Below are 15,053 nucleotides of genomic sequence, written 5' to 3'. Positions count from 1 at the left end.
CTGGCTATTGCTATTTCTATGAGTAATAAATTGCCCTTTGTCTCTGTCTTCTGTCAGCATTTGTGAAATTGTGGCAGATCCCTCACAGTTCTTGACATCTGTCTCCCTAATTTCTGTCCTTTGGCTTTATATAAGGATGCTTTTCTCTACACAAATCCTTCAGATGATAACTCATTGGTCAGTCTTTCTCTCAATTCAATTTCTGTCCATATTTCTGCATCCTTACTTGAACTGTATCAGTCTAAAGTACCAACTTGTCTGGAATAAAAAACAAAACAAAAATCAAGTTAAATAAGTGACAATGAACTAAAGTCAGAGAGGTAAAAAGGATAGAAACGAAAGTGTGAACACACACACAAGTGAGTTATACATGGAGTACTGCTGCTGCTGCTGCTAAGTCGCTTCAGTCGTGTCCGACTCTGTGCGACCCCAGAGACGGCAGCCCACCAGGCTTCCCCGTCCCTGGCATTCTCCAGGCAAGAACACTGGAGTGGGTTGCCATTTCCTTCCAATGCATGAAAGTGAAAAGTGAAAGTGAAGTTGCTCAGTCGTGTCCGACTCTAGCGACCCCATGGACTGCAGCCCACCAGGCTCCTCGGTCCACAGGATTCTCCAGGCAAAAGTACTGGAGTGGGGTGCCATTGCCTTCTCCGACATGGAGTACAGACCCATGTAAATCCATATGGCAGCTTGTTTTCAACTGTATCCCCATGGGATACATCACTGTAGAGATACACTAATTTTAACAGTTGAGAGTAGGCTGCATTGTCAGGCTGGGTGTCTTGCTTCTTTGACAGATTGACTCTGCTTTCTCTTTTCTTAGGGCTCATTGCTAAAAGTATTACTTCCTTTCAGGCCTATTTCTCACCTCTTCTCTCAATCCCCCCAACAATAGAATCTATAGACTCATGTTCAGATAAGCATGGCTAGTGATAAAATAATCAGAAACTTTTATTTGAGTGAATAGTATTTATTAACTCTTATTTTAGAGAGTTCCAGAATGGTGAGCAGTAACTCACTGCAACAGGAGTCCTAAGATTCAATGGAAACTTATCATAAATGCATATTTCCAGGCCATATACCCTAAAGATTTTCATTCAGTAGGCCTGGTGGGACACAGATTTTCCATTTCTAGTAACCTTTTGGGTGACTCTCCTAAAGTTTGTCTCAGAGTATTATATAAGAAACTCTGCTCTAGAAACTGCCGCATTCTGGCATTATGCACATTTGCTCAGTTATTGTTCAGTCACTCAGTCATGTCCAACTGTTTGCCACCCCATGCCAGGCTTCTCTGTTCCTACCATCTCCTAGAGTTTGCTCAAATTCATGTCCATTGAGTAGGTGATGCTATCCAACCATCTCATCCTCTGTCATCCCCTTCTCCTCCTGCGTTCAATCTTTCCCAGCATCAGGGTCTTTTTCAACGAGTCAACACCAAATGTATAGCTCAGCTACTGACAAATGTTAGTTGGTGGCAAAAATTTGCCCTGGCAATAGTCAACTACTGAGTGTGTTTTGATAGATACTTTTTGACCCATACAATTGAGATTAAATATATGAAAAATGCTTAGTGTTAGCATCTGGGGATCTATTTGGAAAATTTTCTTTTGATCTGTGGAATTCATATGTAATTCATATATATAATTCATTCATATAATCTGAATTCTATGTATTCATTATTAACATTGGCTGCATAGAGAAAGATTTATAAATGTGAGGAAAAAAAAATTGAAAGTTGTAGCTTGAAAACACTTCTAGTAAAAAACTATTGTCTTCCAAATATTCAATTAGAATAAGTCAAACAATGTGAACAATTTTGAGAGAAAGACTAAGGGAGTATCTTTGAAAAGTAAAAACTATTTCAGTCATTACTGTTGAGATCATAACACATGAAATAAGCTATTAATGAAAAAATGTCTGTCATCAGTGTTTTGAAATGCATTTAGAAGAAGGGTGTAACATAATGACATTGATTGTTCTGCAAGTATCACTTAATAATCTAACTTCCTAATAATGAGGTTCATGAAAAAAATTCATTTTCTCAATATTGTCCAAGCCAAACAGAATTAAATACTCAAATGATAGGAATATCATAGTAACAGTTTTTCTCTTTAAGTACAAAACAACATGCTTCTGGAATTCCACACTTAAATTTAATCAGAATACACTTCAAGTGAAACCCATGAGAATTGAGACAACCCCATGAGTCCAGGATGCTTCAGAAATAAGGACACCGCAGTTTAGGATTGGTATGATATTGAAAACATTGCCATCTACACATTAAACTGAATTATTGTAGGATTACTTGGGGCAATTGATGTTACTAAAACAATTCAATCAATATTCTAACAGGCGAACATTTGCACTGCCAAAAAGTACTGTTTATCAATAGACTTCCTCTTTAAAAATAGCAACATAAGCTTCAGACAGTATTTTCCAGGTGTTTAATCTTCCCTTTGAAATTTTTTAATAAAAGGTGATGGGACTTACAGTTTACGACAATTTTCACTTTTTTCACATCTGGGAATGACACATCATTTTCTGCACTGCATTCATATTCTCCAGCCTGGTCCCTTGTAATTCCATAGATGTCCAAATATTGTCCGTTTTCAAATGGTTTTGCTACATGAGAAAAATTTTAAAAAGTACAGTGTGTTTAACTGTATCTGCCTGAGGCTTCATTCAAGTAAAACAACAATCACATGTCTTCCTATTAGATATTGCTGACAAAATAATTCCAAATGAAACTGGGGAATTATTAAACCTTTTGTTCTCTTATGTTCAGAAAAATCAGAGAAAAAAGCAGAAACTGAACAAGGGATACTAAAACAACTGTTTCCCTAGAACAGGATATACATGTGTTCTTTTTAATTGATTGTGGTCTCCTAACCTCCTCACACATCAAATCAAGCTCTGCACATTTCTGTAATTGAGTTCAACAACCTCCTAGCAGTGTAGAGCAAATTCAGTAATATGACTTGGTACATATTGACTTTTATATAGTGTAAGCTAGCAACTTGACATCTAACCTAACTAAATGTTACTTTTCTTTTGGGGAAATCTCACACTCATTCACAAGGTTTCTAGCTAGATGGCTTAATAAAGTATGGAGATGTACTAAAACATTACCATATTTTAGTGTTCATACTTATTAAGGTTCAAAGGAAGGTACACTATATATAACACACAGAGAAGGAAATGGCAACCCACTCCAGTGTTCTTGCCTGGAGAATCCCAGGGATGGGGGAGCCTGGTGGGCTGCCGTCTATGGGGTCACACAGAGTCGGACACGTCTGAAGCAACTTAGCAGCAGCAGTGCATGCATGCTAAGTTGCTTCAGTTGTTTTCAACTCTGACTCTTTGTGACCCTATGGACTGGAGCCTACCAGCCTCCTCTGTCCATGGGATTCTCCAGGCAAGAATACTGGAGTGGGTTGCCGTGCCGTCCTCCAGGGGATCTCCCCAACTCAGGCACTGAACCCTCACGTCTCCTGGATTGGCTGGTGGGTTCTTTACCACCAGCAGCATCTGGGAAGCCCTATAATTTGCCATGTTTAGAATACATATGATTAAGTCATTTCTCCATTTATCTGGCCAATCACAGCTTGTAGGTAGAGAGTTATTCTTCTGAGATGATGATCAGTTGATAAGCTATTGCAGGTATACAGAGGTGAGCTTATAAAAGAAGCAATTGTCTTCAAATTCATATGCTTAAAATCTGATTTTATAATCATTTCTTTGCTTAAGCTAGTTCCTTTATTTGACTCCAATTCACTAAAGTAATATTGATTTTCTATTGTTTCTTCCTGTTTCTCTTATTTTTCACCTATACAATGAAGATAATCTAGGCTTAAATGTGTCTGTAAAAACTATTGAAATATAGGGAGGACAAAATCCTTATTCACATCTAAGAATTTTAAAATATAATGGATTATAAAGGGGGGTATTAAACAGAAATTCAAGTATGGGGAAAATTGATATCCTATATCAGAATTAAATAATCTCATTGGGCAGTATAAAATGAAGCCAATCACAAATGAAAAGGTAAAATGTTGTGAAAACTTGTAAAAAAGCATATTTTATAAGGGTTAAACCTATTTTCAATAGAAGTGGGATGGGAAGGGAGATGAGAGGGTGGTTCAAGAGGGAGGTGACATATGTATACCTATGGCTGATTCATGTTAAGGTTTGACAGAAACCAGCACAGTTCTGTAAAGCAATCATCCTTCAATCAAATAATAAATATATTTAATTTTTTTAAATGACTGGGAATGAGAAGAAAAACGTCATAGGACCAAAGAAATAGAAAGATGCACATAAATGATCACAAACTATAATTGTTTAGAACAGCATAAAATTAGTAAATTTGTGTTATAATGTGATTTTATAGTGTATTATAGAGTATATAACGTATATTATATACATAGATACATATATATCATAATAATGATATAGCTTTTTAATAATAATTATTGTTCAAAAAAATTTTACATGGGAATTCCCTGGTGGCCCAGTGGTTAGGACTCCAACTCCACCTTTCCACTATAGGGGCATATATCCCATCCCTGGTTGGGGAAATAAGATCCCACTAGCTGCCTAGTGTGGCAAAAAAAACCAAGAAATGCGTATCTGAAAATTTTACATGCATATTCCCATTTTTGTGTACTGATATAATTTTAAGAAGTGTTACCCCCTAAAATGCATGTTTTTGATAAATAAATCATAAAATATGATGTATATTAGTGTATGCTATTGTTTAAAGAAATACATTAGATTTGTATGTCTATGGGAAATAAAAAGTATAATAAAAAAGGGAAAAATAGGTTTCTGAAATATAAAAAAAAGCATTTTTTTCCTCTCCTAAATGGTTAAATGACATATTTTGAAAGATTGACAGCAACTAAAGAAGTCATGTGATAAAATTTCATTCAACTCTAGAGAACACCTTTTAAAATCTATTGAATGTTTGTTCATAGAGTTCACTGTACAATCTATGCACCTAGATTCAAAGATCCTTCTCCAGCCTCATCAGGGAACAATGTATTTACAACTACCAGATTTATGCATTGAGAGCAGTACCTATAGAGCCAGTGAATGGGCGATACTGCCAATACTAGCTATCGATAAGATGACACAAATAAAAAGAAGCATAAATGTATAGCCAACATCTTAATTTTCCTCACTAGATTCCTGAGACTTTAATCTACTCCCTTAATTCCATTTACTATGCATCAGCTCTTCCCAAAGGTGTGCTCGAAGTATTCTCTTGTTTTTACACAAATACAGTTCTGTTTCCATCCTGAACTCATCTTGCTCTTTTCTCAGTCTAATCTGGCCATGCTTGAATTCTAAATTTGAAACTTGGAGTTGTTTTGCCTAGAATTTATACCCTGGAGTATACTGGTTGTCAATAATTTTCTTGGTTGTTTCTCTGGCTTTTGTTATCCTCAGCTTTCCTGCCATAATACTTTACCTTAGTTTTAGACTCAAGGAAACCAAACTTGTCCTTAGATACTCGGCAGGGTCTCCCTCTATTTCCATCATTCTCCTAGCAAGGTGAGAAAATTTGGCATAGTACACTGAAATGCAAAGATTGACATTTCAGTTCACGCAATATAACTCAATTTTTCCCACAAATGGAGGGGAAAGACCAAGGCTGAAGGGATATATTGACTTGGAATCCTTACCACTGCCATAACTTCACAATGTTTATGATGTTGATGTACTATCCCAGGGTACTCCTTATAAATCTGAAGATGTATTAAAAATTATGGAGTATTTTTATTTCTTAGGATACCAATTATAAATATTAGTGAGACATAAACTATTTTGACTTCTTCTGTGTATGGGTTTTACCATTCATCATGAGTACAAACAATAATTCCTGTTTCGTTGTCTCTGTGTTTCTAGCTCTAGCATAGTACTTGAAACAGTATACACTTGGTAAATATTTATTGAATAGGTAAATGCATATATTGATTAAAGAATTAATAAAGTCCTATAAAGGTAGTGCACAAAGAATCTAAAGTAAATGCCCATATGCAAAGAAGTTGTCAGTTTTCTTTCAGCCGAGAGGAAGGGAAAGAACTTTAAAGAGTTATCATCCTTACTAACTTCTTGACAGGACAGTGATGGCAGTGGTGAGAACAGACTTTCTGTGTAGCTGTCATAGATCCTATTTTAAGATTATAAAGACTAACAAAAACTTTAAATATAATATTGAAGAAAAAAGATAGATATTGCCTGTAATCTAAACAATAGTTTTCTTTTGTGTTTAATGTCTTCTAGACATGTGTAGGGAGAAGGCAATGGCAACCCACCCCAGTACTCTTGCCTGGAAAATCCCATGGATGGAGGAGCCTGGTAGGCTGCAGTCCATGGGGTCGCTAAGAGTTGGACACGACTGAGTGACTTCACTTTCACTTTTCACTTTCATGCATTGGAGGAGGAAATGGCAACCCACTCCAGTGTTCTTGCCTGGAGAATTCGAGGGATGGGGGAGCCTGGTGGGCTGCCATCTCTGGGGTTGCACAGAGTTGAACACCACTGAAGCGACTTAGCAGCAGCAGCAGCAGACATGTGTAGATGCTTCTCCAGAAAATAGAGAACTGAAGAAATTCCACACTTTCGGTCATGCCACTATTATTACCCTCTTAAAAGGGAAAGCTGAGAAATAGGCTGCAGCTATGCTTTATAACATCACTCTCATACTGATCTCTGATAAGAATCTGGCTAGGCAGTCCATGGGGTCGCTGAGAGTTGGACGTGACTGAGTGACTTCACTTTCACTTTTCACTTTCATGCATTGGAGAAGGAAATGGCAACCCACTCCAGTGTTCTTGCCTGGAGAATTCCAGGGATGGGGGAGCCTGGTGGGCTGCCGTCTCTGGGGTTGCACAGAGTTGAACACGACTGAAGCGACCTAGCAGCAGCAGCAGTAGAAAGAGTTCTATCAATTCAGTTCAGTTCAGTCGCTCAGTCGTGTCCGACTCTTTGTGACCCCATGAGTTACAGCACGCCAGGCCTCCCTGTCCATCACCAAACCCGGAGTTCACCCAAACTCATGTCCATCGAGTTGGTGATGCCATCCAGCCATCTCATCCTCTGTCGTCCCCTTCTCTTCCTGCCCCCAATCCCTCCCAGCATCAGTCTTTTCCAATGAGTCAACTCTTCGCATGAGGTGGCCAAAGTATTGGAGTTTCAGCTTTAGCATCAGTCCTTCCAAAGAAATGCCGGGGCTGATCTCCTTTAGAATGGACTGGTTGGATCTCCTTGCGGTCCAAGGGACTCTCAAGAGTCTTCTCCAACAACACAGTTCAAAAGCATCAATTCTTCGGGGCTCAGCCTTCTTCACAGTCCAACTCTCACATCCATACGTGACCACAGGAAAAACCATAGCCTTGACTAGATGGACCTTTGTTAGCAAAGTAATGTCTCTGCTTTTCAATATGCAATCTAGCTTGGTCATAACTTTCCTTCCAAGGAGTAAGCATCTTTTAATTTCATGGCTGCAGTCACCATCTGCACTGATTTTGGAGCCCCAAAAAATAAAGTCTGACATACACTGTTTCCACTGTTTCCCCATCTATTTCCCATGAAGTGATGGGACCAGATGCCATGATCTTCGTTTTCTGAATGTTGAGTTTTAAGCCAGCTTTATCACTCTCCACTTTCACTTTCATCAAGAGGCTTTTTAGTTTCTCTTTACTTTCTGCCAAAAGGGTGGTGTCATCTGCATATCTGAGGTTATTGATATTTCTCCCAGTAATCTTGATTCCAGCTTGTGCTTCTTCCAGCCCAGCATTTCTCATGATGAACTCTACGTATAAGTTAAATAAGCAGGGTGACAATATATAGCCTTGACGTACTCCTTTTCCTATTTGGAACCAGTCTGTTGTTCCATGTCCAGTTCTAACTGTTGCTTCCTGACCTGCATACAGATTTCTCAAGAGGCAGGTCAGGTGGTTGGGATTCCCATCTCTTTCAGAATTTTCCAGTTTATTGTGATCCACACAGTCAAAGGCTTTGGCATAGTCAATAAAGCAGAAATAGATGTTTTTCTGGAACTCTTTTTGATTCTTTAGTGGTATCCAATTCTTTGCAACCCTATGTGCTGTATCCTTCCAGGCTTCTCTGTCCATGGGATTCTCCAGAGAAGAATACTGGAGTTGGTTCCCATGCCCTTCTCCAGGGGATCTTCTGGACCCAGGGATCAAAACCCTGTCTCTTATGTCTGCTGCATTGGCAGGTAGGTTCTTTACCACTCAGGCCACCTGGGAAGCCCTTCTAGCACATTATCCTTCACTAATTTTCCTCTCATCTCTCTAACTTTTTCACTTTTTCAAAATCCTTCACGTCTCCCAAATATTGCTTCTGCCCTATGATCTTTTTTCCTCATTCAGCACATTTTCCAAAATTCAAGGGGTCTTGTTCACTCATTTTCATTTCATTATTATCTACATGCTGATTAGTATCTTATTGATCTGTTTAACTTATATCTGTATCCTGAATCTTGGGCACAATTATTCAGCTGGACATCTCCCTTTGGATGTCTCACAGGCATCTCAAAATCAAATCACAAAAACTAAACTTACCTTTCCTGCCATACTTGAAACACCCCCTGAGTTTCAAGTCTCAATGAGTGATCTGATTATCATCCAGTTGCTCAAGCCACAAATCTTAGTATTAACTTTGACAGCACCTTTTGTCTTAGTTCATAAACCATCAGTCACCATGTCCTGTCAATTTTACCTCCTAAATAAATTCTCAAACCTCTCCTAGGAGCCCCTCTGTCTCAGTTACTTATCTCTGACTGCATATACTCAGATGTGCCAAAGACTGCATACTACTTTGCAGTCATTTCAGTCATTTCCCAAAACCCTTGCTCAGAAACAGTCAACCCATTTTTCAAGGCTGCCCTGCAGGAATATTATTTTTTAGGGTCTCATAGCCATTTATTACTACATAGTACTCTGCAACTGAATTTTAAAACACTCTTTGAATGCTTCACTTACATTTATGATTGTAATCATTTTCTGTCATCTTGTTGTCTACCAGCATATTTATGTAAGTATCTCCTCTATGCATTTTACCATATTGAGTGGTTAGGGATGAGGGTTCTAGAACTAGTCTAGGCTTCAAATGTCAGCTCTGTCATTTAAAAGCTCTGTGACCTGATACAAGGTATTTGACCAATAGTTTACTCAAATATGATGTGTGAGGAGAGTAACAGGAACTGCCTCCTATGTATGGTTGGATTAAGAGGGTTAATGCAAGTAAAGTGTTTAGAACACTGATACATCATAGGAAATACATATATATATATATACACATAAATATATATGCACAAACTACTAATATGTAATAGTATAATATATATACATATTAGCACTCTGCAGAAGTATAATGAAAAAAGGAATGAAAAATACTAAAAATTCAAAGTTATTAACATAGGAATATAAAATATCTCAAATGAAATATTGATTTAAATTAATTGGAAGTCTAGATACCGAGAAAAAACTTTATTAAACTTTAAAGTATTTATCCAAGCATTTTGAGGTATTTATCTAAACTGAAGCAGATGGAGAAAAGAGTACAAATAACCAAACAAATCTTTAAACCAACAGAGCCTCAGTGATACATGGAAAATATAAATTTCTCTTATATGGATAACTGAGTCCCCTAAAGGGGATAGAAAAAATATTTGGAGAAATAAAGGAGGTATTTTTTTTCCAAATTTGACACATACAATAAAACTTCAGATAAATGAAGTTAATAATCTCCAATCAGGATAAACACAAATAAAAATCACTCAAAAGCACAATATAATCAACTTGCTAAAAACCAAAGAGAAAGAGAAAATTTAAAAAGCATCCAGAGACAAAATAAACATTACATGTCAAGAAAGAGAAATAAATATTTGCTGCACTTGTCTGAAGTACATAAGCCAAAAGACAATGGAACACCACAAAAATGAATAAAATTCTAGTATCAGTCCTGTAAGCTTCAGTCTTAAGAAGCTAGAAGAAGAAGAACAAATGAAACCTAAATTAAATAGACTTGTGGAAATAATAAAAATCAGAAATCAGTAAAATTAAAAACAGTCAATAGAGAAAATTAATGAAACCAAAATTAGTCTTTTAAAAGATCACTGAAGTGGGAAAAGCTTGGCCAGGCTGATAACAAATAGGAAGATAACACAAATTATCGATATCAGAGGTGAAAGAGAGGATATTGCTATAGTCATAAGAAAAATTGAATAGCTACTAAGCAAATATGAAGAAAAACTCCCTAACATTTAACTCAAGAATTTAGATTACATGGACAAATTGCTGGAAAGACACAAATCTCAAAACTGACTTAGAAGAAACAGAAAATCTGAATATTCAATACATATTCAATTATAATAAATTAAAAGTGAAAGTTGCTCAGTCATGTCTGACTCTTTGTGACCCCATGGGCTATACAGTCCATGCAATTCTTCAGGCCAGGATTTGGAGTGGGTGGCCATTCCCTTCTCCAGGGGATCTTCCCAACCTAGGGATCGAACCCAGGTCTCCCGCATCACAGGCAGATTTTTTACCAGCTGAGCCACTAGGGAAGCCCTAAGAAGTTCAATTTATAACTTAAAATTTCCCACGTGGAAAACTCCAGAATCATGTTTAGTACAATTTTAAAAAAGAAATATTGCCAATTTATACAAAGTCTTTCTGAAAATGGAGGAGAAAGAGAATTCCCCAGATCATTTTGTAAGACTTACATTACTTCAGCATCAAAACTAATGACAACAAAAGAGAAAAAAAATAAACGTAAGCACAAAAGTCTTTTAAAAAAATCTTAGTAAACAAACCCAGTGACATATAAAAATGATAATATACCATTATCAAGTATGCTTTATCCCAGAATTGAAAGGCTGGTGGTACAACTGAAATATCAAACAATCTAATTTGCTTTATCAAGAACAACAACAATCTACATTATCTCTAAATGCAGGTAAATCATTGAAAGCATTCAACACTCATTCAAGATAATGTTTCAGAAAACAGAATTGAAGGAAACTTCTCAACGTGACAAAACTTCTGTGAGAACCTTACATCTAACCTCATACTTAATGATGTAAATGTTAATGCTTTCCCCCTAAGATGAGCGTCAAGGCAAGATTGTCCACTCTGACCCAAAGCTCACATCTTATATATAAATTAACTCAACAATCATCATTGACTTTAATGTGAATCATAAAGCTATAAATATTCTATGAGAAAACAAGGGGAAAAAATTTGTTTTGGGCTGAAGGTTCTTAGATATGACACCTAAAGCACAAGACATATAAGAATTTATGGATAAATTGGATTTCATCAAAATTAAACAAAACTTTGCTTTATAAAACACACCATTAATTAAATAGGAAGTCAAGCCATATAACGGGATAAAACTTTCTAAATCATATTGGACAAAGGACTTAAGCATACATAAGGAATTCTCAAAGCTCAATAAACATATACAACTTAATAAAGAAATGAACAAAAGATTAAATAGATGCCTTTTTTTTTTTAAAGAAAATCAATTATTAAATAGATATGTCAAAAGGTGATAAACATCAGTGCTCAGTCGCTTCAGTCATGTCCAACACTTTTTGACCCGTTGACTGTAGTCCACCAGGCTCTTATGTCCATGGGACTTTCCTAGCAAGAATACTAGAGTGGGTTGCCATGCCCTCTTCCAGGGGATATTCCTGACTCAGAGATTGAACCCACATCACCTACTTTTCCTCTATTGCAGGCAGATTCTTTACCACTGAACCACCAAGGAAGTTCCAATAAACATCATTAGTCATTATTAAAGTTAGGAAAATCAAAACCAAAATGAGATTTCATTGTATATGTATAAAAATGGGAAACACACACACACACAAACACATGCAAAACAACACTAATTAGTGCTGGTAGAAGCAGAGTACTGGGAGCTCATCTATATTACTGGTAGAATGTGAAATGGCACTGTCCTTTGAAAAAGTTTGTCAGTTCTTATAAAATTAAGTATGCATTTACCATGTTACCTAACAATTTTACTCCTAGAGAAATGTACATTTACACAGAAACCTGTATACAATGTTTATGTTGACTTTATTGGCAATTACTAAAAATGAATCGACCCAATGGTCCTTTAAGTAGTGAACGAAGAAACAAATTGTGGTACATCCCTATAATGCAATAACATCTGTCAATAAAGTTATAAAATGAGAGATGTTTTTACATATATATATATATATATATATATACACAACATGGATTAATCTCAAATACATTTTACTAAGTGGAAGAAAATAGACCCAAAAGGCTACATGTATGAGTTCATTTGTATAACATTCCATATTACTATAGATGTAAAGAATAGATCAGTTTTTGACAGGAGTTGGAGATGGAAAAGCTGGTTGACTATAGAAGAGCATCATGCAGGAATTTCTTAGAGTCCTTTAACTGTTTTGTATCTTGATTGTGGTGGTGAACACATGCAGATGTATTTGTTAAAACCCATAGAATTTTATGATACCTAAGCACGGTTATTTTGGAGAAGGCAATGGCACCCCACTCCAGTACTCTTGCCTGGAAAATCCATGGACAGAGGAGCCTGGTGGGCTGCAGTCCATGGAGTCGCTAAGAGTCGGACAGGACTGAGCGACTTCACTTTCACTTTTCTCTTTCATGCAGTGGAGAAGGAAATGGCAACCCACTCCAGTATTCTTGCCTGGAGAATCCCAGGGACGTTGGAGCCTGGTGGGCTGCCATCTATGGGGTCACACAGAGTCGGACACGACTGAAGCGACTTAACATAACATAACATGGTTATTTACTTTGTGTAAATTAATAGACAAAGAATATTGATATGTAACATACAGTTACATACTCAATAAAATGACCCAAATAAAAAAGACAATGCCAAATGTTGGTGATGAAATGGGGCCTATAACACAGCTCTGTCCTAAGGAAAACACATGAAAAATTATTTTCCAATCCTTTCAGTCCTAGAGGGAAGGGGAGTTTTAGGAGTATCCGTCAGTTCATGGTGAACATATTTTAGAAGTTCTGCAGCAGTGATGTGAATTACAACTCACTCTGCTATCTGTTGCCTTAGGATTTGAGCTGAAGGTTCCTTTTAGCATCCTATTACATTAGCTTTGTGACCCAAGGCCCTCTGTGAATAATACACTCTGTACTCCAGGGTCTGGCTAGAGAATGGAAGTTTGATTTCTATTATCACAAGTTCACATAGAGGAATAGCATTCATAAGGGATTACTTGAAGGAAATTCATTCATTTCTTCGGCTGTTTAATTTTTTCTTTTCAGAATAAGCCAGCATATTAGACTGTCCCTTTCATTATTTTATTATAGTTCCTATTAAAATTTCCTTTACCAAACTTTGCTTTAGTGTTATCATACCAGTCTTTGAGAGCCATTATAAGAATGCCCATATGAAATTTTCCATTATAGTATTATCAGAAAAGTTACTGAGGTCCTACTGCTGTAATTGATGTGTCCACTTACTGAAGACCCGTGGGAAAAATTCACTGTGTATCTTAGTACTAGGAAAAGCTCTTACTTTTGACATTCTAATTTGCTTTGATATTATAATACATGACTGTATACATTGTTTGTTCCCCTCTTCCTTCTTTTTTCTAGGCCACTAGATAATTTAAAACCAAAATAAAGGAAATTATATTTTTGATTTCTCTATACCTAGCATGTTTTGAGGATCATTAAGTAATAATATGTGAACATCATAAATAAGAATATAAAGGTGAAAATATTTGAAAAAAGCTATATTACATATAATAAGCAGACTTGTATTGAAATAAATAAATTAGATGGTTTTCTATTGGATATTATAATAGATCCTTTGGATATTACTTTGCTACAAGCAAAAATATTTGCTGAGCAGACAGAAAAAAAAGCAGCATGGTGCCTAACAGGAATGTTGCAATAATTATGACACCATCTTGAGTTCATAACTTTCAAATAATTAATCTTGTTGAGGCATCTAAAAGTCATTTAGCATCTTGAGGAAATAGACATATGACAATAGTTAATTCTAAATGTGTTTGTATCAATACTGCATTACTATTGTAGTATTGTTTGTACAATACTACAAACCTGCAGTAATCAAAACTGCATGGTACTAGTATAAAAAGACATATGGATCAATGAAACAGAATAGAGACCCCAAAAATAAACTCACACACCTACAGTCAATTAATCTTGACAAAGGACACAAGAACATAACAATAGAGAAAAGACATTCTCTTCAGTAAGTGGTTTTGGGGAAGCTGTACATCTACATGTACATCAGTCAAGCTAGAACACACCCTCATGGCACACAAAAAAATAAACTAACTCCAAATGGCTTAAAGATTAAATATAAGACATGACACCAAAGAATTCCTAGAAGAGAACATAGGCAAACATTCTCTGAAATAAATTGCAGCAAGGTTTTCTTAGGTCAGTCTTTCAAGGCAATAGAAATTAAAGCAAAAATAAAGAAAAGGGCCTAAATCAGAATTATAAGCTTTTGTACAGCAATGCTATGCTAAGTCGCGTCAGTCGTGTCCAACTCTGTGCGACCCCATAGACAGCAGCCCACCAGGCTCTGTCGTCCCTGGGATTCTCCAGGCAAGAACACTGGAGTGGGTTGCCATTTGCTTCTCCAATGCATGAAAGTGAAAAGGGAAAGTGAAGTCACTCAGTTGTGTCTGACTCTTAGCGACCCCATGGACTGCAGCCTACCAGGCTCTTCCATCCATGGGAGTTTCCAGGCAAGAGTACTGGAGTGGGATGCCATTGCCTTCTCCATTGTACAGCAAAGGGAATCATAAACCAAATGAAAAGACAGCTTACAAAATGTGAGAAAATATTTGCAAATGAAGCGACCAAGAAGGGCTTAATTTCCAAAATCTACAAAGAGCTCATACAATTCAACAACAGAAAACAAACAACTCAGTTGAACCATGGACAGAAGACTTAAACAGACGTTTCTAAAGGAAACACTAATGACCAATAGGC

The 15,053-nt window shown here is 36.7% G+C and overlaps 1 protein-coding gene across 2 annotated transcripts in view; it reads right to left on the bottom strand.

The window, feature by feature from the left end:
• NEGR1 (neuronal growth regulator 1) overlaps positions 1–15,053 on the bottom strand; it is a 1,040,964-nt gene that overhangs the window by 353,301 nt on the left and 672,610 nt on the right. For both annotated transcript variants that reach the window (XM_070786319.1, XM_019957265.2), the window contains exon 4: positions 2,491–2,622. In XM_070786319.1, coding sequence (XP_070642420.1) covers positions 2,491–2,622 — 132 coding nt within the window. The remainder of the gene's footprint in view (positions 1–2,490; positions 2,623–15,053) is intronic.

This window comes from Bos indicus, chromosome 3 (assembly GCF_029378745.1).
Source record: "Bos indicus isolate NIAB-ARS_2022 breed Sahiwal x Tharparkar chromosome 3, NIAB-ARS_B.indTharparkar_mat_pri_1.0, whole genome shotgun sequence".
In the NCBI taxonomy this organism is placed as follows: domain Eukaryota; kingdom Metazoa; phylum Chordata; class Mammalia; order Artiodactyla; family Bovidae; genus Bos; species Bos indicus.
This window is presented reverse-complemented; position numbering and strand designations above follow the sequence as displayed.